We start from the raw sequence: 24,521 nt of genomic DNA on the forward strand, positions 1-24,521 counted from the left end.
AATGTTGTTAAGGCATTGACACGAAAAACAGTGAAAGAACATTTTAAACTAATGAAGACACCAAAACACAGCTACTTAATACCTCCCTTTGCCCACCACTTTTATATTATGTCAAATTCTTTGTTTCTATGCTTTATTATAGCACCTACTTGTTTTTTACTTGCTGGGCACATTTCTGGCTGCAAAATTTCCCTTCAGGAACAAATTCTTCTAAGGTACCATAGCGGTAACAGTTTTCACAGAAAACAAGTCCATCCACTTTTGCAGTTTCCTTCAACCTTGTGGGGATCCCTGTCTTTTCTGAAAAGGCTGCACAATGACAAAAGTTAACTTCACTTAGGTAGAGGTGATACATTTCCAACCATCCTCTGCAGGCCATGCCAAGCAAACAGAAAAACGCCAGCCACACCACTCTTGTCAGAATGAAGAACTAGGAGTTAGTGTTTGTATGGAGTCCATATTACTGACAAGCAAGTTGGGTTTTCATATTGCAACATGAGAGAGGAATCCACTGATATGATTCTGTCACAGTGGCACACTGACACTGCTTCATGTGGTTACTCGTGAAAGGACTGAATTTTGTGACAGGCACCGGGCTGACTGCCGACAGTCATCACTGCTCAGAGTCCATAACCTCATCTCCTACTGATGTGCCTCACTTTTGACCTATACTTAGGAAAAAAGGGTTGGGGGGAGTTATCTTTCATTAGGTGAACTTATTTCTGAAAGCAAATCACTGACTACACTCTACAGTCTCTCGTAGTAGCTCAACCTGCCTGAGGCCTACCAGAAGTGAAAAATCACTAAACTTGTAACAAAGTAATCTTCAAATACTAAGTAACTCACTCATCCTAAGCTACAATTTCCCCACAACAGAAATGTAGCCTAGGAAAGGATGCAGGTTTTTTCTCCTCACAAGCAGGTATGAAGCACTGTCAAGTACTAAAGCTTCTAGAGCAGGTCATCGTCTTTGCACTTCCCCAAAAGACAAATTTCAATCACAAACTACTTATTTTGTTTAAGCACTTCACTGCCTTTGAAAGCAGAGTCAAATGAACACTTGAATACAGAATACCTCCCCTAGAAGAATATATATAATATATGTGTAATATTTACACACCAGCATCATTAGTGGTTCAAAACAACTATTTCCTCTCACAACGGAAAATTTTAGCAATATTTTTATTTTTGGGGAGCGCTAAATTAATCAATGTAAGGTAGAAGTACAATGCTTATTTGGTATACTTACATGTCCATAAACACACCTTATTTAGTAGAAACACTATTTTTTGTTAGGTTTGTAGGGGATGCAGTTGCCTGCTTTACAGTAGGTAACTGTGATCTCTCAGTCTGAGGAGAGAATCTGTTGTGGTACTACACTATCACAGTGTTGCTACTCTCACTGCAGATCTGAAACTTGAATAACTATCACTGCCTTAGATACAGACCTACAGAACATATTTGCTGTGGTCTGAAGATTCAGACCTCACAGAGGGGGCCCAAACTACTTTCCCACTGGTGTAAATGATTCACTTATTCACAAAAGTCACGTGACAATTATGATTTAATGGTGAGGGAGTAGTAAAGGGAAAGTTTTCATTGACTTCACTTCTCACGCTTATAGTGATGATTATTAAACAAAAATTGTGAAGTCTGCTTTTCAAAGGACTTACAGAATGTGTATTTTAAAAGCAAATTGTTAAAATGCAGTATCAACGGGGAAAAAAACCTAGGTAGTTGTAAGTAATCGCAAAACCAATTGTGATATTTTCATTCAAGCTGCTCCATAATTACTGGAGTTAGTGTAACAAGATTGCTATAATTTATGATCATGTAAACCAACTTCCTTGAACAGAACAGGTGTTTCCTTCATCAGTATTTTAAATCCAGAAAACACCTAATTTGGTAGACAGGTACTAAAATTATTAGAATTTTACCATTCAAGATAAAACACAAACTGTTACTACACACTTTTAATACTGTAAAAAAGCACAGTCAGCAGCAGCAAGGCAACTGTGCAGATACACACTGCACATCTAACACCGACATAGGTGGTAGCAGCTGAGCAGCTGCCAATATCATGTGAAGGTAGTTTGCAGTGCACAGTACTTTGGTCACAAATGAACTCTAGTAAAGTCTGTGAGCAGTCTGGAGAACCAGCTCAACAAAAATTACCTCCAAAAAATTCTCAATAATTTAAAGAAATTTACTATTTTGCTAATTAAATAGAGGGAAAATATGGATTTTAAATTTAGAAAAAGTTACCATTAGGAGAAACTGTGGCTGTTTAAGTTTTAACTTAAAATGCTTTCACATGCCAAGAAACAGGTAACATCACCAGAGATACTCTATCCATTAAAGCAAGTAAATTGATTTTTTTATTTGGGGAGGGAAAGCTTTAAGAAAAGCTAATATATTAAAGAAAATACGGTCTACCACAGAAAATGTTTACTGCCTCTTAACTGACCTTCTTGAGCAGTTGGAACCATCCAGGTTGTGGTAGCAGTTGCCTTTTTAACACTTTCCATTTCAGTTTCATCTGTAATCACTTCCAGGGCCCCAAATTCATTGACTCTAAACTGTAAGATAAAACAAATGGCATAGAGCACAGTAAAAATTTACTAAAAGTCTCTTGGAGTGTCTGCTTCCATTCACCAATATAGTTTTTACATGGTGTCCTCAACATATTGCCTGTTTTCTACGTGTTTCTACTTATCCCCATGGAATTTGAAACAAGTCATTCTTGTTTCTTTCAAGCATAATGCAATTTCAGTACCTAAAAATATTTATTTGCAATAGATAACTGATACAGATGTCTCCACATACAGATAGATATCTAACTTACACACAAGAATCAAAAAATCAGCAACACAAATTCATGGGAACATCCCCTAACTGTATGCTTTTTATTGCCAGCAAAATGCACTTCAGACACAGAGTATTTTTTCTGAGGAAAAGGGAACTGAACATTACATACTGAATGCTTCAGAGCACAGAAATTTCACCATCCTCCAAAAACACAGTACTTCTCCACTATAAACTGCACATAAACAAACATCTCAAGGCAGTTTATGAGCTGTTTAATTACATGCTGAATGTGATGTTACTGTCAGTCGGAAGCAAGGCTCAACAATACCCCTCATGCTGTGCTTACACTGGAGCACCAGGAGTTATAGCCATCCTGCTGCCAGAAGAAAAGTTTCTTCCCAATGTAGTAGTGATTACAGCACTACCACATGAAAATATCTTCAGCTTCCTAATCACTATGTGGTTTGCAGGCCCAGCTGGTTACATAGGTTCAACTCAAGGCAGTGTTTTGTCCCTGGTCCTGGCAAAGAGGTGTCTTTGCCACAGAATGGGTCTGTATCAGTAAGGTACTCTCACCAACAGTTTTCAACAGGGAAAATGATGTCTGGGAGTGGTTTTCAAAGCTCCGCAGCACACACTGAAGAGAATACTCCTTCAAGTCAGTGGTATGAAGCCTATTTTTCCCTGGTCAGCCAACTTCACCTTGGGAAAATGAGAAGGGGAACAACTGCCTGGCTCAACACTGACCCTCTCCGTGCCTGCAGAGGCTGTCAAATGAATCACTCCCACTCACTTTGGACCCCACTATGGTACAGTACTGAAAATAAGCTGTTCTGGTTGAAAGCAAAGGTGAGCCCCATAATGTACATACCACAGCAGTGTGCTTTCACTAATACAGTCCTTCCAGCCTCAGGTTTTGCAAAGAGTCAACAGGTCCTAAGGAATGTGAACAGCTAAGAAATAAGAAGCTGAGGGAAGGGAGAGGAAGAAGAGGCCCTCACAAAGTCATAGGACATCTGGAGCCAAGATTTTTATTTGTGATCGGCTATGCTCACAATAGGTATGAAAGCATGGACAAGCTGTTGACAAATCCATCTGGACTGAGAGACCATGAGTTCAACTTCGAAAGGTGACCAAATGCAGTAAACACCACGTGCTCATACTCCAGTTTGTGTACAGACTTTCATGCCGTTTCACTCAAAGAAAAGCAGTAGAGTTACCATTCAGAAGAGGATCCTTGTGTCTTACAGCTGACTTACGCACCCAGTCTTGCTCCTATTTTGGTTAAGCTCCTTTTTGCTATTGGTGCTTTGCTGCCTCTGCAACAGGTGCATGTCCTTCCAGCTTTGAAGGGCTGACTGACAGGCACCAAGCAATGGAAGACAGATGACCGCAGGGATGGCTGCTCCCAGCTATTCTTTCACTGGAGGCTGTTAATGGTAGCAAGAGCCAAACCACTAAGGAAGAAGCTTTTTAACAGTTGGGCCACCACACTAAGTTGGTCTCAGTGATGGAGAGTAACAACTTGCTACTGCCTTAGTAGGCAGGAGGGCACGACAGTCCTACTGGGCCACTCATTGACCACTCTAACTCCTGGTTTGCCTGCAACCTCCCCTTTATCAGTCAGAGGCCTCCAGCCCCTGTTTGTATGCAAACTTGAATTCACATCTGCTTTTGCTCCCTACTTCCCCAGCTACAGCGTCAGCATTAAGGTGCACACCAAGCTTTTCGTGGCTAACCAGAACAATGTCTCAGACCTGGGTAGTCATACTCCAGTTTTAGCTGGGGAGGAAAAACAACTAACAACTTGTAATAAAGGTTAATTGCTTAAAGACAGGATAAAGAGATGTACAAAGCAGAATGCTGCACAAAGCCATCATAGGATAAGAGCTGTCAGAGCAACACGCCAACTACTGTCTACTCTTGGAAGCATGTCAAAAAAAAAATAAATCTAGGCTAATGGTAGTTTATGTGCCTATGAAAAAATTCAACATACTAGTAAGTCTCTTCTACCTCAAAAGTAAGCAACAAAAAATCTAGAAGTAAAGGCTCTGCATAATATTTCCTCCAAGCCAAAATACAGTAAGAACAGTTCTCCCATACACTTCCCTAGGTGTCTTGACAGTCTGCAATTTCACAGCAGGTGACATAGAGGGAAACAAACAGTGCCATTGAGCTAACTTCTGAGGATGGATCCATAGCTTTCTGAGAAGTAAAAATCTGCTTTCAAATCACAAAACTCTTTAAGTAAATATATAAATTTGCACTGGAAGGATTTTCCTTAAATCTGCCTTCACTGCATCAAACAGTAAAATTCTCATTGACAGAAACAAAGTCAGACCATTACCAAGTACTTTATAAATAAATTCACAAAGAAGACTGACTTTCGTCACTTCAGTGTTTTAAAGAGAATAAATTCTAAGGCTTGTTGGGTATGAATTTCATCCACTTGACTTCTGTCAAATGCCTGTTTGCAAATTTTATGTAACCTCTTAAGATAATTCTCTGTCCCACTCAAGGGAGCCAACAGTCTTAAAAGAGCAAAAAAGAAGAAAAAGAAACCTCAACAGCTTTTCTGAGCAAATCCACAGTAAGATAAACAGGAATAAATATAACATTTGGATAGAAAATTTAACTTACAAAGTTTCACATACAAGTAAGCAACAAGGGCAAAAATACACATGCTCGTGCAATTGCCATTTGTTTAACACAAATATATTGTAACTGAGTTGGCAGGACAAGTCCAACTGTTAGTGGCTAAGTATACAACACGGAACTTACTTAGCTGCCTTATCTGCAGTTTCCGCAAGGATCAAAGCCAGTAGCTTCCATTTAAACATCATTAAAAAGATTCCTTCCATTCAGACCTGAGATACATTTTCATACGTTCTCAGGAAACAATGCCCTGATATACTAAAACTTCAGCTTATATGACTGTTGATTTTATCCTCAGGAACATTTTATCTCCAGGAACATTTTAATATTCATTCAACAGGTAACGAACACATTGAGGGAAGCCAAGGCTTAACAATCAAACATTATAAATACTTTCTGAACCAATTGTGTCTGTCCACATACTAAGTTTTTCTACAGGGACCAAAATTACTATCAATAAATGTTTTCAAAAAAATAATTGCATGAAAATTTACACAGGACTGGAAAAACTATCCTAAGTCACTAATATGAAGCCTTTGTCCACTGCAGGTAACAGTATCACACAAAATATCCCAAAAATGTTTCAGCTGCAATGGAGAAGTGGCCAGATTTTCTGTTACCAGTGTCTCTACTGCAAGTCCATTCCTACATTTCTTTCTTGAAAAACCACCTTTCATGTTTTACTTTCCATGTATTCATAGTCAGTTTATACCCATTTTTTCTTAAGCCAACATTACCCTATGGATTACACAGCTCTAGTACCCTAACATTTACTTACTTTCTCAGTATACGATAAAGCAAGGAATTATGTACCCCCTCAAACTTGATTTTACTGGCTAAGCACAAAGTTTTTCTGTTCTTATGAAAATGGTGCTCCATTTCTTCTTGTTCAGCCTGTCATTCTTTGCCCACCATGTGCTGTGCTGAACCACAGAAATCCATTCTCCCAGTGAATATGACTAAGCATAACACCAAAGGTGGACTGCTGCTGTCTCTCCTCTAGTGGCTTTAGAACATTTCTATTTCTAATGGAAGTTCTTTGCCTTATCATGCTGGCTGGAAGACACTCTGTAGTTTCATGTTAGCATAATTAAGCGTTAAAAGGGCTTTCAGTTATCTTTCTCTACATTTCATAAAAATACTCTTGAGTACTTGTCTCTATGTGGGATTAAAAACAATTAAACAATGCAAAATGGCTATCATATTGCAGATTAATTCTCAAACCCAAACCTGTTGGGATCAAATATATACATCCCAGTTTCAAATTAAGTCCTCACTGTTGAATGTGTCTAATTCAGAGCAACAAAGATCAGACTATCAATGTTTGCTGTTACCTGTGCCCTCTTAAGAGTGTAGAGCATCTCATCAGTTCCCACAGATTTCAAATCAGAATAAGAGTATCTATCATTTTATAAAAGGTAAAATTATTATTTGGGAGAACAGACAAATACAAAGAAAGAAAAAGGAAGAACAATTGAAATGCAAAGGACCAAAAAAGAAGAAAAAACCCACATATGTTAATACACAGCTTTAAAATAAATTAGAAAAATCAGCCAACACTACCATCTACTGGGCAAGATAAGGACAAAGAGTTCATTGCAATAAGGAAAATTGTTGCTGCATTCTGACATTAACTTCAGCAACAAAACATATCTTGACCCCACAACAGTGTGATCGTGGACTAGCTTAGAAGAAACCTGCAAAATTTTTATTATCAAAAAAGTAAATTGCGTAAATGCTGTTTATGCCTATGAAGCAGCTAAACTTAAAGTAGCAGAATTACAAAGCAATTTGTCCAGAGGATTGACACCTGAGACTCCAGTGATATAAGCCAAGAACTACACTCTGATCTCTGGTTAGCAAACAGTTATCATCATTCTTCATGTTAATCACCATTTAATCACAGTGGTTTCTGTGGGACTGCTCAGATAAATCAGAGCTTTTCTAGCATTTTACAGTTCCTCCCCTCTTTAAAGCAAAGGAGTCATCTACAGACACTGCATTGTCCAAACACATCCCACTACACGTCAAACTACTTTTTACACATTACTTAAGTTGAATAAGTTATTAAATGCCAGAGCTTGTCGATTCAACCAGTCCCCTCTTCTGTTTGCGTGGATACAGTCTTTACATGGACAATCACATACTATTTTCTCCACAGAACCCCTACCCCAGGCAGGGGCTGCACAGCATTCAGAAAAATGAGGCAGCTGTTGGTATTTTTATACTTTCTTCAAGCAGTAAAGCCAATCTTATTTACTCTGCACGGTTTGAAAGCAGAATGACTGTTTATTAAAAAAACAAACAAACAAACAACAAAAAGAATGTACCTAAAAAAGCTTTAGGCACTCTAGAAATTACTGTTACAATGCAGTGCAAAGTAATTCCTGAAACAAAATCTCTGTTCTCAGCCACTTACCAAAAAAAAAAAAAACAAAACACCAAACAAACAAAAACAAAAACAACAAAAACAAACCTTTTCCTAGCACTTCATCCTTCTGAGTACTCTGCTCCCATCTTATTTTAAAGCACTGGGTAAACACGTAACCCTTTACGCTTGCCTCGACACAAAATTTTTACTCTTTCAGGGATAGAGAAGATTAGGGAAATGTGTTCCTGCACCTGACTATTCCCTTTCTTTAATGATGAGAAGGGATCCTGCCTGCACATTACTACTCTGCAAGTATGGCAAAAGACAAAACAACTTAAGTAGGATCCCAGGGTACCTAGGGCTCCCTAAAACAAATTCCTCACCACAACCAAAGGGCAGGGCCAAACCCACTCACTGGAATGATGGTCAAGCACTTCCACCAATATCAGATTGATTTTAAGATGTTTCAGTAACACTGTGATAAGCTAATCCTGAAGTAATGAAGGAGAGCAATTCGCAGACAGAAGGAAAGGTTTTTTTCCTATCTGGGTAGGCACAAGCAGGAAGGGATTACTATCAAATTATATCCTTCCAAAAATAAAAATAATAGGAACATTCTCTCATCACTTCTGAACTGAAAGCTTAGGTATATCATCAGAAAATATATACCTCTAGCAAGAGAGACTGACATTTCCCCTGCAAACCACCAATACCTCAGTCTCGTCTGCAGTAATGTTTATCTATTTTATTCTTAGACACTCCTCAGGCTCTTCCAAACCCCCCATCCCACTCCAAGTGCTCAAGAATTATCTCAGTACCAGAGGGCTTCTCAATGACTTCTCTGCACTGCAAACTCAGTCTGCCTTATTATCTCCACTTGAGTAGGAAACTGCAGCTAAACAGACTTTCTTAAGGTGACACATAAATCAGCAACAGAGCCAGAAGTCAAGGTCTGCCAAGATGACGCTTATTGATCCAGAAGTTGACCTACAAAGCAACCCCGACTCTGAATTATTTTGGCCAGAATATTTCTACATACAAAACGCTGATATCTCATGGGGAACTCAAGCTAGCAACAAATAAGAAATGAATGGCCATCTGCCAAAATTTTGGTTCCAGTGAGTTGTTCAGCACTGCACAGGAAGGCTGTGGTAGAAGCAAGTGCAGTGTGAAGCTTTCTTATGTGGGATTTACCAGCACTAATCACAAAACTATTCCTTTTCCACCCTGAAACCCTCTGCCTAGTTATTTACATGTTTAACAGCATCTACAGCAAATGATTCAGCAGATTTTGTGGTAAAATAACGTCATAACTTAAGGGAAGACTCTACCATGACTACACATGAGGAAACCCAATTAAAGATCCAAAGGTAAACCTAAATGCAGCATTTCTTGGCTTTGGAGTTTTAACAATTTTAATAGTGAAATTTCCTTTTTGGTCTTTCTTTTCTTAAATAAGGTAAGCTCTTCTTATGACAACGCAAAGTTTTAACCGGGAACGTATGGCAATGAAGCACAGCATGAGCTGATTAATTACACTAGGTTGCAGCATAATAAAGTCAATTTCATGTAGAAAAGACCAGGTCACCTGGTACATCTGTGGCAGCTCACACTTGGTCAGAGAAAGTCCTGTCTACTTTGCCTTCTGTTTTCTGCACTACCCCTCACCACCTTCCCTGAAGGGAATCTACCTTCTCTCTGAAACAGCACCTTCCCACTGTAGGCAGTGATTTAACTAGTTCCTGGTAGCTTTGCACTGAAAAAGCACTGTACTTACTTATCGCCTGAGACGCTACTGATATTTTCAAAATGTGAGAAGAGAAATAAGTTGTTCTCATAATCATAATTATCTCAAGCAAGCTTCAACACAATTTCATAAAAGGCAGGTGGAAGGATGTACTTTACCTGCCTTGAGTTGCTGCACCCCTGCAACCAGAAACACAGCACTCTGAATCACTGTCCTTCTTTACAGCACAGCTGGAAATAACCGACCACCACTGACCATTATTCCACTATTATAGTTGGTTTCCTACAATATCTGCTGCCCAACTTTATTTACAGGCTAATTTCTTCATCATCAAATTTTAATTTTTTTTCTTTATGTTCAACCACAATTTGCAAGCTGCAAATAATGACCAAAATTGAGTCCAGGCAGTATATTACTACTCACTTTCCAAACACAGCACTAGAAAACGCATTAAGAAGTACTTCATAAACTTCTGTCACTGCAGTAGGAAGTGACTGTAAATTATTACAGCTTTTCCAATTTAATGAGTACATTTAAATCTTGAAGCCATGGTGTTACTGTGTGCACTCAGCACAGAGATTTAAAAAAAAAAAAAAAGAGAGAGAGAGAAAAGAGGAGTATTTCACATTTACATTCACACCATGCAGAGTAACTGGTTAGCACTGATGTTTTTCAGATGAGCATACATTACTTAGCCTGCCACATGAAGGCATTCTGTAAATTGTAAACTATTTTAAATTCTACTGGAATTCAAGTTTTCTGTTTTATTTAAACATCTTGAAAGAACTAATATACAGCGCTAACATTTTTGTTCTCAGTCTTCGGTCCATCACACTGCACAATTTTTAATTCTCCCTATTCCCTGTGTAATTTGAAATTCAAGCATTTTCTACAACTACTCACTATCTCTCACACAGCATGCTGAAAGCAGTGTTCAAGAAGCGTTAGCTATTTGCTGAAGATTTTTAACAAAATCTGTATGAGAATATATTTCCACACCCTTTTCCAACTACAAGTGACAAAACACTAACAATTAACAGCGTGCAAAATCATGGAAGAACATTTTCAGCATTTTACCAATGTAGAAACAGATGCAGGCATAAGAGATAGCAGTATGGCTGAGAAGAGAGATTTGGTATCTGATTTGGCTCCCTTGTTTTGATTAGATTGGGAAGCGAGTGCCTTCTGGTGCAGGTTATCAGTGAAGTCTGGTAGGCATGAAACTGCCCATAGGACTTCATAACAAAAAGAAATAATTCAAGTTTCTATTTCTGATTTAGCTGTTCTTCTGTATCATGAATTAGATTTAAGCAATGATAAGAAAATACTGAGAAAAGTTAATTTTAAATGTTTCAAGAAACATTTTACACTATTACAATAGGTTTTTACCGACTTCTATTTATTCAGGAACTTATATTCACAAAAATGAAGTGGTTCTTCAAAAGAATGGTTGTTCATATATACTTGCCTGATAATCTCAGGCTGGATACTAATATAGCACACAAGAAAAGAGATTTCTTAAAACATGCGTATCATAAAACAAGCATGAAACTTCACATGCAAGCAGTAAAGAGAAGCAAATGCCACAAGACTTACGTGACTAAAAATAAGGACTTCAAGTAGGTAACTCCCCAAAATGTCTATATTAAAAAGCAACATTTCAGCATCTTGGCATAGGTTTAACTTAAAACATGCTCTTAAGTTTACCAAATCTGAGTGTTCACAGACAATTTCCCCTAACATTTTAGTAAGAGAAAACACTAAATGTAAGAATTTGACCAATACATTGTCTGCAATGAATAGTTCAGCTATTGTTCATTATTTGTTATAAAACTCCTCAGACGTTGTATTACCAAGCTGTAAAAATACAATATTTGGATTTCTGTATTTTGCTATTACATGCTTTCACAAATTTTTCAACTGCATTTCAATGTAAATACATGACAATGGTTTGATACCTTTAGTATTAAGACTACTACAGGCTAGAACAAGTCTATTATGATTTTTGAAAGCTTACATGCAAGCTTGCAAGAAGGTACTGCTACGTAAGTCCATTTACTTTAGGTTCAGGACAAAACAGTAAAATAATCTGTGATCAGGACAGTTCAGGTAAATCATCCACATAAACCCTATTCTGAGAATTCCACAAAGAGCATAACATATCTTCCATGATCACATTTATAGTTTCAAGTGCTTAGTCACCCTTTTAGCCATCAATATTTAGAAGCAGCCCTGAAATATGAGTTGTCACAATTATCATAAAAGCTTAAAAATCCTTATTATTCTAACAGCTCAAATTATTTTGGTATCTATGTAAACATCTAGTCTTTCACTGACTCTTAATGCTCTCTAGTCCAGCTACATCCTGAGGCTAATTTGGCATTGTTGGAAAACATTCTTCCTTCAGTCAGTCTTAAAGTGGCTCCATTTCAATTTCATCCAGTAACCCTTTGCTTCTGTATTTAAAAAAACACAAACAAAAAACCTCCGAACAACAACCCAAAGAGAAGGAGCTGCCTGGCCAATACTCTGTATTTTTCATTATTCTGAGTAGACTACTATTGCAGCTCTGACTGTGCCTTCCCTAATGCATGGACCAAAGAAAGAATCTCTAAAAATCAAATGTATGGTTATTTCCAAATTAAAATAAATAAACAAATAAACAGACGAGCAGCCTTAAAATTAAGCTCATGCTTTCCTGAACAGGACATCATTAAGAATCCTCTTACGTGGTTTCTTGAAGTTACCCTGAGCTACACTTCCCAGTCCCTTCCCTCACTTTACATGGAAACTTTCCCATTTCTCTACTAATTAATTACTCAACCTTTGCTTCTGTTTTGTTTCTTTTGACATAGGGTAACCACAACTGAACAAAGCACAAACCTGTGATTTATATGAGACTATTATACTTTCCTGCATTGTTCCCTTTTGTATTGCTCAAACATTTCAATATTATGGTTGCCTTACACACAATGTTGCTTATTAAATTAGAAAGAAATTTGTAAGGCCTTGACATTTTTTTTTAAAAATACAGCAGTGTTCAGGGATGTGGAGGCTGGTGATAGTCTTGGCTATCACTATAAGATAGTCAAGTCTGAAATTCTGAAAACAGCCAGCAAAACAAACACTGAAACAGCAGCACTGGACTTCAGAAGAGGCATATTTTGGTTTGTTCAGAGATCTGCTTGGCAGGATCATACAGGAGACCACTTTAAAAGGTAAACAGGCCTAGGAAATTTGTCTCCCTCTCCAGGGACTTCACACCAGGAGAATGATGCGTGTCAATGCGCAAGAAGTTAAGCAAATGTGGATGAAGGTGAACACAAATGAACTAGGGACTCCTGACTTACTTCAAAAGAAAAGGAAGGTAAGCAGAATGTGAAACAAGTAACTTTATACAGACAAGGTATATGATGATATTGCTGTAGTGTACAATGATGGAATTAGGAAATCCAAAGCTCAGCCAAAGAATAAACTAGCAAAAGCAACAAAAAAGGCTTCTCTAAGTATACAGGCAGCAAAATCAAATTACCAAATTGAAGGGAATGGCTGATAAACTGAAGGGCAGCGTTGCTGTTCAGATGGACCTGAAGAAAGCTGGCTAACAAGATACCACGAAGGTCTACCAAAGCAGACACAAGGCCCTGAACCTGGAAGAGAGCATCTGAATGCACTCGTACAGCCCAGGGGCTGACTATCTGAGAGCAGCTCTGCAGAAAACCTACAAGTTGAACATGAGTCAGCAATGTGCCCTGGTAGCAAAAGTGGCCACGAGCACCCAGGGCTGCCTGAGCAAGAGGGCAGCCAGTAGAACGAGGGAACAGATTATTCCTCTCTGTTTAACACTGACGAGACCGTATGCAGGCTACTGCATCCAGTGCAAGAAAGGCCCCGACATACTGGAGCAAGTCCACCAAAACAAGCAGGGACTGTGGTAGATGACGTGCAAGGAAAAGCTGAGTGAAGCCATTTGTTCAGTCTTAAGAAGACAAGGAGAGATTTTACTGCTGTTTTCCAGTAGTTAATGGGAGGCTGTAGAAGAGATAAAGCCAGGTTCTTCTCAGATGCACACAGTAAAAGGACAAGAGGGAAGAGGCACAAGCTACAAAAGCGGAAATTCCAACAAAGTATCCATAAAAGGAAAAAATTACTATAAGTATATAAAAATGCCCAGAGAGATTGCGGTATCAAACTCTGGAGATAACCAAATTCTGCGCAACCTGATCTAACTCGCCCTGAGGTGACCCTGAGGTCTGGGTTACTTAGTCTGGGTGGTGTCCTGAAGTCCCCTGTAAAGAAAATTATTCCGTGAATTTATTCTATTGTTCTGTGATTTAAAAAAAACTCAAATGAACACAAAAACAAACACACAAAAAACCAAACAACAACTTAAAAAACACCTACACAAAACCACATTTGCAACATGTCTGTCCTGAATTTCAAACATTTTTTGACTCTTCACTTCAACAATAGAAATCCTATCAGGCACCAAAAGATATAAAGTTCTTTTAAATGCCACATGTTTTCTTGTGAGATTCCTTTTAAAAAATAAACTATGAGAAAGCCTCTTCAGTGTTAGCCTAAATGGAACGATATGAAAATACTGATTTTATTCAACAGGAAATAGGTGTAAGACAATCTCTAATATCAAAATTCCAAACACAGCAAAGGACACCTTCTGAGGACACAGTAAAAAGTAAGAGATAAATAAAAAAATCAGAAAACAAAACAAAATTGTTAGAATTTACTTCAAACACCACCAGTGTGAAAAATATAATTAAAAGTACTATTCCAATACAATTCAAATTTCTAAACTGTACCAAGCTCAGAAGCACTTATTTAATTCATTTTTTCTAGGCACCCACATAACAAAAGCACAGCAAAAATAAACTATTTTTAGAAATAAAAAGAACTAAGAATTGAGAGCATGAGAGTCAATGACAGTATGAAGATTCTTAGTGATACAGTAATATAATGCTTTAAGTAGACTGAATTTTCACACTTCTGAGATTTCTTTGGGATTTTGTGCACTTGATTACTTCTGTCTACATAGTGAGGCAGTGCTAATTTATGCCTTCCTACGGGGATGTTGGCTGTCTGTGCCAGCACCATAAACTGAATCAAGGAACTCCAGAGCTAAAACGTAAGTCTCTTAACTCAGAACTGCAGATTCATGTTTTATTCATAAAAGCAGATACCTACACACCAGCTTTTGAAATGCATTCTTTTGTCATTTAACATTTTTATTTTGCTTATGAAAAAAAAATCACAGATCTTACCTTTAGGTCACTTCCTGGTAAAGTACCTATGCCATCCTTCCAGTCCATTGCACTAAATACATCAAACTCTTGACCATTTCCACTAGAGGCAGATTCATTCATGATGCATGTACTAAAAAAAATAAAATAAAATACAATAATAAAAAAAATTATTTGAAAATTCTGTACGTGGTTTAATGCTTATATCACCAGATTTCTTCCAACTCATTTCACAGATTAGTATCAAATGCTTCGTTCTGCACACTGACAATGTGGACAAGAGATGACAAGGGTGATAATATACACTGATATAATAAAAGCAAGGAAAAATCTTTTAAAAACTTTGAAAATAATACCTGTTTTACACACTAGGAGGCAATGAGGCTGTATTGGAGAGGAAAGAAAAATTTCAACCTGCAAGTAAATTGACATGAAGAAAACATACTTCAAGTACACCTAAGAAAAACATCTGTTCTGGGAAAGGCAAGATATGAGTGCATGCCTATAATAAATAAATTAAGGACTGATTAACAGAACCACATTTCCTTAATACTGGATAACATGCTGACGTGAATGCTTTACTCAAGTTCAAATGACAATCTCAAAATGAATTTGAAACTGTCATTTTCCCTGTCTGACTCAGGGCACTCAAATATTCTTTATCTGTTTCCCTACTGTTTCACTAGACTTCAAATTTCATTTGTAAAAATCTATTTTCACATAGGAAAGCACATATACACCAGAAAAAACTACTGTTCTGCAAGACTTGATCCTACTGGATCCCTCTGTTTCGGAACAGTGAAGGGAGAGAAAATAAATATTGTGTTCAGAAATAGTGGATCTGGACATCCCCTTCTGTGGTAAAATATCTGCACAAGTAACAGAAGTGTACCACACTTGTCTCTGACTCCTGGCTTTGGCCAACTGCTTCTCACTGCCACAAAGATGGCACCAGTGGTACTGAACTGCAGGTGTCTCTAGCAGCCAGTTGTGACTACCACCAGCTTTTCCTTTCCACTTCTCACAAACCCAGCAATCTTTAAATCTGTGGCCTGGCACCTGATTTACCATTTGTTCAATGTAGAATCTGACTCATTAATGTTGTTTCTGAAGAACTTCTGCACTACGCCTAACAGATGAAATAATTTGTGGCAAAATTAGCTCTGTCACTGGTTTGTGAACTATTAGCCAAAGCTTGTCCCTTTTGAAATTTACACTTTCCAAACTTTTTGAAATTTAAACTTTCTGAACTTTCAAACAGATAATGAGCTTCCTCAGTGCTTAACCTTGTTTTCTAAAATCTAATTTCTAACGTAGGTCCCACTGCTCAAATCTACAAATATCTATTAATACGCTCTGAATATCCTGAATTTTCACAACCCCCCCCAAAAAAAAAGAAAAAGAAAAAATGGTATTTGATCACTCACAGATAACAGAAAAAGATGCAAACCAAGCAGAAGTAAACCCAGTTAGTCTAGAAGTTTTTTACTGAAAGTTAGAACAGAAAAATGCTTAGTTAACTTTGTTACATGAAAAATATTTGAATTTACATTGTATTTATCAGAAAATTTGTACCAATCACTGTAACACCACCACTACAGACAGATACTACTCTGGTTTTGGGTATACAGTGTGAACTCCCTTGTATTTCTCCTTGGTTTCCTCCTCATTTCTAGCAGAATTCTTCAAAATCCCAAGCAACACCTTACTCCATGGGTACTTTTGTTACACTACAGTAACTACACAATATCAACAAGAGGAGCTGGACCTCAGTCAGTATCCACTGCTAAGAGTGAAAGCTTCTGCATTCCTCTTCATTTCATATGACAGGCAGGGTTCACAAAAGGCTCTTTGAGAAAACTTCATGTATTTCATATGACAAGCTTTAAGTAGGAAGAACCACATGATTCAATGTGTCTTCTCCACCTTTCAGTAATTCTCTATGAGAAAACCATACCATCAATGCACAAAATTTTAAAAAACTTCAATAAACCTAAACAAACTCAGTGCAAACCGATAAATTCCCCAAAGCCATAGATCTCATCTTTTAAAATCACTTCCATACAAAATCTACCACCCTACCTCAGGGCACTTCCTGCAATAAAACTTGGGATCTCTGCTTGATCTGAGAGCACAGTACACTGCAGAGCTCCAGCCTATCAAGCACTGCATCAGACCAACTCAAGCAGGCTTCCACCAAACTGAACTGCAGGAAGATGGTAGAGGTGCAGGCCTTCCCTCGAGAACGCAAGACCCAAGTCGCTAAGGAGTAGCTGAAAAATTGGATTTCTCCAGACACCCGTGAAGTTTTAAAGACATGAAACATGCTGGTTTAAGAATGTTGGTATAACAAGCTTCCCAAGATTAGCCTGGATAAGCAAACACAAAGTTGTGTTCTGTATTAACTGAAGTAATCTTAAATTATTGTCCTATTTAGAGGACACTTCACTCAACCCTCCTGTGTTTACTTACTACAGAAAACATGTTGCAATGAGTTCAGCAGAAGGCATGACAGAGGACTCGGGAACCTGTGCGGAAATGTTTCCTCGCAGCAGCTGCTGTACCATGCAGCAAGGGGCACAAGACAGGACAGCTGTTCCATCAGATGCTGACATCTCTGACTGTGCCACTCTTGTTATTGACATGAAAATTACATGGGGGGGGGAAAACTCAAGAGTCTAGCCTACTTAAGCAGGGTGTAAACCATGAAAGTAAATAAAAAATTGGTAACAGAAATGTTCAGGGCATATTTGTCTCAAAAAAAATACAAATTCTAACTTAATTACACGTAAGAAACTTTCCTTGGGTAACAAACAGCAATAATTATATAATTTTTTATAAGGTATTCATTATTGCTTTCCTTTTAAAATTTACTCGAAGTCAAAGGCATAATCTGTATTTTTCACATTCTGCAGCCTTCAGAAGTGTTCTTGGTGGGGATGAAAAGGTCACAGGGCAATGCAGACAGAAATTAACTTACCAAAAGGAATTACTTTTAACAAAATATCTGTTTCCAGGTTTCCTGAGTTTAAACAGATAAAAGATACAGCTATATCCCTCTACTAATGATAATGAGGAAGGAGATACAGACCAATAAAATTGTTATGGCTATGAGGTATTAAAAAAGAATGAAATCATTGCAATATACACATCTAAATCTCAGTACAAAGAAGACTAAAGAATGTCTTATCTACTCATTTTAATTTTTGTTTTTAAAGCTCTGATGCAGTTCTTTGAACTAGTATAACTCCTTCCATAATGACTTCATTTGCTATCATTTCTGTTGCTGCGCTGCCAAAAAAGTAGTAAAAATGCTAGATGAATATGGGGCAAAGTAACTACAATACTGTCCCTATGCATGTCACTGCCATCTGATGTGATGGAAAGGACATAATAGGAAGAACTTGGAACAGTCGTTATCCAAAAGCACCTCCAAAATCCATTATTATACATATAACTGTATGTAAGTCTTCACAGCCACAAGAGAAGTGTGCTGCATGGTAGGATTTCAACATGTTGTTTTAGACTTATGTAATAAATTCATTTAAATAACAAGCATATAAAATTAGACACATCTTCTGAAAAACCTTCATTTTTACCAAGTAGTTCAACAATAAATGAGTACCTCACAGAAAAAATACTTATTGAGAGTAACAGCACTAAAAATGAGATAGTTTCATCAGGTGAAAGACTCTCTAAAGATATAAAGCAAAGAAACAGGATAGAATATGCCAATTAAACTTACAAATAGTTTTTGAAATAATTATAGGGTTATGTTCTGAATACATCAGCAAGCACTAATAGGACTCTTTCTTCCAGTCAGTGCTTTAGAAAAAACCACCTGACACCTGTCCAAACTTTTAAAATCTAAGACGCCAACTGTGATATGTCCATACAATTTCTAACCAGCAGGGTCAACTCAATACCAGTCACTGGGCAGCAGAGAGAGATTTCAGCAGTAAAGCCACCAGTCATCTGGTTATGCCAGATTGGCATAACCTGTCTGCAATGATTTGCCTTTTCTTTTTATGCATCCCTGTGTATTTTTATTTCTACCATCAAGGATTTCTGTAGCTACCACGACAGGAGAACCTAGCAGGTTTGCCCCATACTGATCGTCTCCCCAGCTGACAGCTCCTGTGAGAAGCAAAACTGGGCATGTAGAGCCAGGGGAGGTCTCAGCAAATGACACCAAGAGTGAGGTCCAAGGGAAAAAGAGGTCCCAAGGGAGGTGATGTCCTTATGGAGTTGAGCCATGGGTCCTCTTCCCCACAGGGTTGGGTGACACCAGCACTGATGAGTGTTCAGAAACCAAGGCAACAGGTGAGGGTTTTTGTCCTAATATTGTATTCAGTTATTCTGGAAATCTTCAAGGCTGCCTGGTGTAGCACCCATGAGCTAAAAGGACACATTTTCCCTACCCGGTAAATTAGGAAAATAAAACGGATCTGCAGGGAACAACTCAGTGTACCAGAGCTGCAAATACATCAACTTCTAGACAACCGGGGACAAGTGGATACTCAGCTTAGCTTTATTTAACATGTAAGAATGTGAATACTACCAGCACAGACTTGTTACACTGCCGAAGCCACATGAAGCAGAATTACCCCTTGCAGTGTAAGCTCCCTCTATTTGCCGACAGTAGTAAGCTTGCTTCATAATGACAGCAAAAGCAAAGCCAATTGACTGTAAACCCACCGGGGGCGAGCCCTGCTTTTCGCTTCGCAATCCCCTCTTTGAGCTCGGCACGCTCCATGCTTGCCTCTTTCTCACTCCTCATATTTTTGCACCAAATTCTTCACTTAAAGAAAAACAACCACAACAGGAACAGTGCAGGAAATGGTAAAATTCTTTGATGCTACCCACCGCATTTTAATATGTGCTTTTTCTTGTATCTGTTTAAAGGTGTAATTATTTTAATGCTTCATTAAAAGAAGTATTTGCAGATTCCACATTTTCCTCAAAATCTCATTTTTCATTGCTTAGGAACTACTTTACTAGTCCTGCCATGTTTGTATTCTGCACATTGAAAAGCTGTTTGAGTAAATTTCACTATTTTGCCTGTTGTTCATGAAGTTTATTACAAGTAAGCTATTTTAAAGATAAGATACATAGCTTTTTTAAGAATTCACAAAGGGACCTCAGCTTAAAATTCTTTGCCATTTTTAACACTTGGAACAGAAAATGGACCAGAGTTCCTATTGATGTCTCCGTAGCATTATTTCCTCTTACTTTATCTGTTGCTACATTTCTGACTGTTAGATTCTCCAGGGGTACTGCACGTGCTTGCTCCTGGTTCCCAATACTTTGGTTTTAAACCTTTTTCCCCTCAAAGAAAGAATCTGGCCACAAATGCATTACAAAATGCTGTGAAACCTGAATCTACACTAGTGCTAAGGGAGGTTGTTGCTGTCTTGCACTCAAGTCTAGTCTCTGTCAGCAAGCTAACATGGGTACTGCTGTACCACTGCTAGAGACCAGGTAATAGTTACAGCCTTCCTCTACTACTTCATTTGCAAATATCCACAAAACACTATAACAGCAATAGTTACCCAACAGGAAAGCTATCCCATCATCTAATGAAACTTACCAGTCATGACCTTTTCTTGTTTATTAACAGCCTGTACCTCACACCAAATAAGTATTTCCTCTGCAACCATTACTCCTTTATTTCTGCTACTGTCTGTGCAGGCCTGAGTCGAGATTTATTATCTGAGTAGATTAAGAGTTGCATACAACAACTCTGAAATGTTATGTCTTAAATTCTCTTAATTGCCTGAACTAGGCACAGAAAGTTACCAAACACTTCTGCCTTTATTTGTGCCTACTTCCTTCCCCTGTGGAAACACCTTCTTGAGAAGAACTGTGATGCACGGAATCTTCACACCAAGTATCATCTGACCTATTTCAAATTGTTAATTTCTACCCCAAGTTAATTCAATACACACTGAATGTCCTTTTTGTCTGAGTCATACCCTCCTCTTCCTCATCTGACAGTTCTTACCAGCTTCCATGAGCTCTGCTGTTCTTAAACAATTAATTCACCTTCTCTAGCTCCTAAATACAATTCTGCATTTATAGACTTTCCCTTCTCTCCAATTCATAAAGAGCTGGTATCTCCCATTGTAATGAGCAGTCCTACTACTGGAGCACTAACAAGCTATGACTACACACATGCTATCACTTTCTTCAGTAAGCCTCATGCCAGCTCATCACTGACTCCTCACACCATCACTCACAATCTACCATCACACTTACCAGCAGTATTAAAAAACACAGACAGTAAATTGAACAGCCCATAAAAAAATCAACCATCTCTCTTCACAGAATAGGTGACGCCAAATAAAACTCAACAAGTCAGAAGAAAAAGAGTCATCGCAATCATTTTCTAAAGTTATTGAAACTTAAAAGCAACACTCTAGCTAAATTCATTAATCTGAGAGTGAAACATACACCACAATAGCAAACAAAACCCAAGTTCACTGCAATTGCCCAGCTGACAACCATCCAAGACCATTGCTTCAGCCACCTTTACTAGAGCACCATTCACAAAAGGACCAACTCGACCACAGCCAAAGCTGCTGAAATAACACCAAGAAAAAACGTACACCTGGCACGGCCCGGATTAAAGTGGGAAGTAGTGCCTTCAGCCACTACTTTCAGGGAGTTTCTCTCTTACAGATATTCATATAAACTTCTGGGACCATGATAACTTCCTTGGTAAAAAGCACCAGTTTCCTGAACAGCTTTAAAATTTGCATTAAGAAAACTATATTACAATCCTGAACATAGACTACTTCCTAAAATTGCATATGCTGAACTTTTTGTATCATGAGCTTTATGCTCACCACCACCTGATTTTTTAGCACCGACGACTTAGCATCCATTCATCAGTAGAAACAGCAAAAACGATCAGTCCAATGCCACTCAGCTACACGGAGGAAATGAGAAAGAAAACAGAACAAAACTGACAACGTTAACTCATGCTGCCTTTCGCTGTGAAGCTTACACACCACGCTGCTAAGCACAGGTAATTAAAAGACCTAGAAGAGGCCACGACCCTCACACCCCCGGGGGCTTCCTTTCCAAGAAGCGTTACTCAAACCTAAAAACCCTGACGGCTCAAACCGCGCACTCGAGTGGCACAAGTGGCACCGCCGCGGGGCGCGCCCCCCGCCGCTCCCCACGCAGGCCGTGCCCGCGGGCGGCAGGAGCGGCAGGAGCGGCGGGATCGGCGGGCTCCGTTAGCGGCCGCCCCGGAGCCGCCCGGCCCGCCCGCTCTCCCGGCGGAGCGGCGCGGCAGCCAGAACGCTGCGGCGAGGCCCGGCGGGCGCGGCCGCCGCTCCCCGGCGCCGGCAGCCCGCGGCCTACCAGCAGAGGTCCCTCCTTGGCCAGTTTTGCGGCGTGTTTTTGCTGCACTTGAAACTTTCTGGAGAAAACCCGGGCTCAGGTCCGCGTCTTCTCCAGGCTCGGGCAGAACCGCCGAGACAAAAGCGCCCGCCCGCCCGGCTCCTCGGGAGCAGCGCTCGGGGAGAGCGGTTCTCGAGTCGCTCCGTTTCCCTCCAGAATTTGCCTTTTTTCCTTCGCCCCCGCCCCGGGCAATTAAATGGAGCGGGGGAAGAGTGCCCCCCTGCCCCGGCGTGGGGGCGGCGGTGGGGGCGAGCGCGGTGCGGGGGGGGGTGGGAGAGGAACTGGGTCTTAAGTGTTCCTGAGGAAGTTGCACAACGAGAGAGGGACTCTGCTTGTTTACCGGGTCTTTCGCTTTTTTTTTCTTCCCACACACCCCCCCCCCCCCTCCACCGACTGGGATCCGGGAAAAGGAGGTTGCCTCCGAGTGGAAAGAAAAAAAAAAAATTAAAAAATGTTACCTTCTCCTCCCTCCTCCCCTCCCCCCGCGCGGAGGAGAAGGAGAAAGAGGGGGGCGAGCTCTTTTTTTTTCTAGGGGACTGCTGGGGGCTCGCTCCCTGGCCGCTCGCAGCCGATCTCCAGGCATCCTTCGGCGGAGAAGTCTCCCCTTCCCGCGGGAGGGGCCGGCACACGCCACCTCCCCGGAGGGCTCGCCCCCGCCCGGCCCCGCAGCCGCCAGCGCCCGGCCCCGCGCTGCAACTTTTTCTCTCACGCTCTCGCGTGCGCCCGCTCCGACGGAGAGGGGGAAAAAACATGGGGGTGGGGAGCGGGCGCCGCTGCGGCCCCGACGCGGCGCCCCCCGCCCCAGGCTCTGCAGCCCCGGCGGCGTCTCCCCAGCTCCGGCCGGGGACGGGCGGCTGCTCCGCGGGAGCGCCTTCCCGTCGGCCGCCGCTGCCCCCTCCCCCCGAAAAAAAAAATCGCTTTCCTTCCCCCCCCACCCCCCGAAAAAACACCGCCCCACACACGTTAATGAGAACAAGTGTGCCTATATCCTGTTGTTATATGCACCGGCAGCGGAGACGGGGAACGAGAGACGGGCGTGTGCGCGGGGGGCCGCTCCCCCACCCCGGCCGCACTTCAGGCGAGAGCGCGCAACTTAACAGAAAAGCCGCGTCCTATTCCCTGCCCCTGCCCCCCCTCCCCGCCCCCGTCGTCGGCAAAATACGCACTCACGTGTATGTGCGCTCGCACACACGGCTGGCAGCCCGGGGCCAGCCCCCGGTACCCCTCGAGGCCAGCCCGCGGAGCCGGCGGCGGTGACAGGCGCCGGCCCCCGCCGCCGCACGCAGCCCGGAGCGGGCAGGGGCCGTTCCCCCGCCGCCTCACATGTCTGCCGCAGCGAGCGCGGCGCACGCACCGCACAGAGGCAGGAACTGAGCACTCGAGCAAAAGACTTTTTTTTTTTCGTCTCTTAAAAAAAAAAAAAATTGCTAGAAGCTTGCGCTTTTTTTTTTTTTTTGGTATGTGTATGTGTGTGCAAACTTTCCCCAAAATGGCGGAAATTGGGAGATGATTATATTTTAAATATCTCTCGCACACAATCACACAAAGTGCAAGAGCGAAGGAAAATACAAACTCTCCGCTGCGCGCTGGAGAGGCCTTCGCACACGGGCAGCCACGGCACATTCAACCGGTATATCCCGGCAGCCGCCACCTCTCGCCGCTTCCGACCAAAAAACCCGGGGCTTTTTCGCACCCCACTCCGCTGCGCATTGCCCCCTTGCAGCTCCCACTTCTCCCCGTCCTTCAGCCTGTGCGAACAAAGAGCCGGGGTTGGGGAGGGGGGGCTCCGGTGGCAGCGAGCCCCCTCCCTCCGCTCCGCTACCTCCCCGCCCGGCGCTCACACGCACACGCACACCCGTGCCCCCCCTGCCGCTCCCCCCCGCCGCCCGGCCGCGGCACCCGCATCACATTGTTCCCAACAGCGCGGCGGTGCCCCGTAAGTGTCATTAAATGGAGCCAACTGACAAGCTCATTGGTGGGGCAAGTCTGCAAAATGTCTCTCCCCTTCCCTTCCCCCTCCCTTCGGAACCCACTCCCCCCCCCCAAAAAAAAAAGGCCCCCCCAAACACATTTCCACAGCTCCCTCCCCCGTATATATATATATATATATGTACATACACATACTTGCGTGCGTGCCTGTGTATGTATATAAATATTTAGCGCATATATATATATATACATGTACTCCCTTCATGTGTTTGGGAAGAGAAAAAGAAATACCAGGCACCTCTCTCTTTCTTTTGTTCCTCTTTCACACTCGTACACTTATGAT

General features: G+C 40.9%; 1 protein-coding gene across 6 annotated transcripts in view; it reads right to left on the minus strand.

Annotated features, from left to right (window-relative positions):
* The window catches only part of L3MBTL3 (L3MBTL histone methyl-lysine binding protein 3), a 77,980-nt gene that overhangs the window by 53,088 nt on the left and 371 nt on the right, over positions 1–24,521 (minus strand). For 2 of the 6 annotated variants that reach the window (XM_032683502.1, XM_032683504.1), the window contains exons 2-4: positions 14,861–14,972; positions 2,468–2,579; positions 150–309 (exon numbers count right to left, since the gene is read on the minus strand). In XM_032683502.1, the coding sequence (XP_032539393.1) occupies positions 150–309; positions 2,468–2,579; positions 14,861–14,972 (384 nt within the window). Of the gene's footprint in view, positions 1–149; positions 310–2,467; positions 2,580–14,860; positions 14,973–22,707; positions 22,880–23,415; positions 23,507–24,521 lie in introns of those variants that run through there. The other 4 variants (XM_032683503.1, XM_032683505.1, XM_032683501.1 and 1 more) reach the window with 4 other exon arrangements.

Source organism: Chiroxiphia lanceolata, chromosome 3, assembly GCF_009829145.1.
Source record: "Chiroxiphia lanceolata isolate bChiLan1 chromosome 3, bChiLan1.pri, whole genome shotgun sequence".
Classification (NCBI taxonomy): Eukaryota; Metazoa; Chordata; class Aves; order Passeriformes; family Pipridae; genus Chiroxiphia; species Chiroxiphia lanceolata.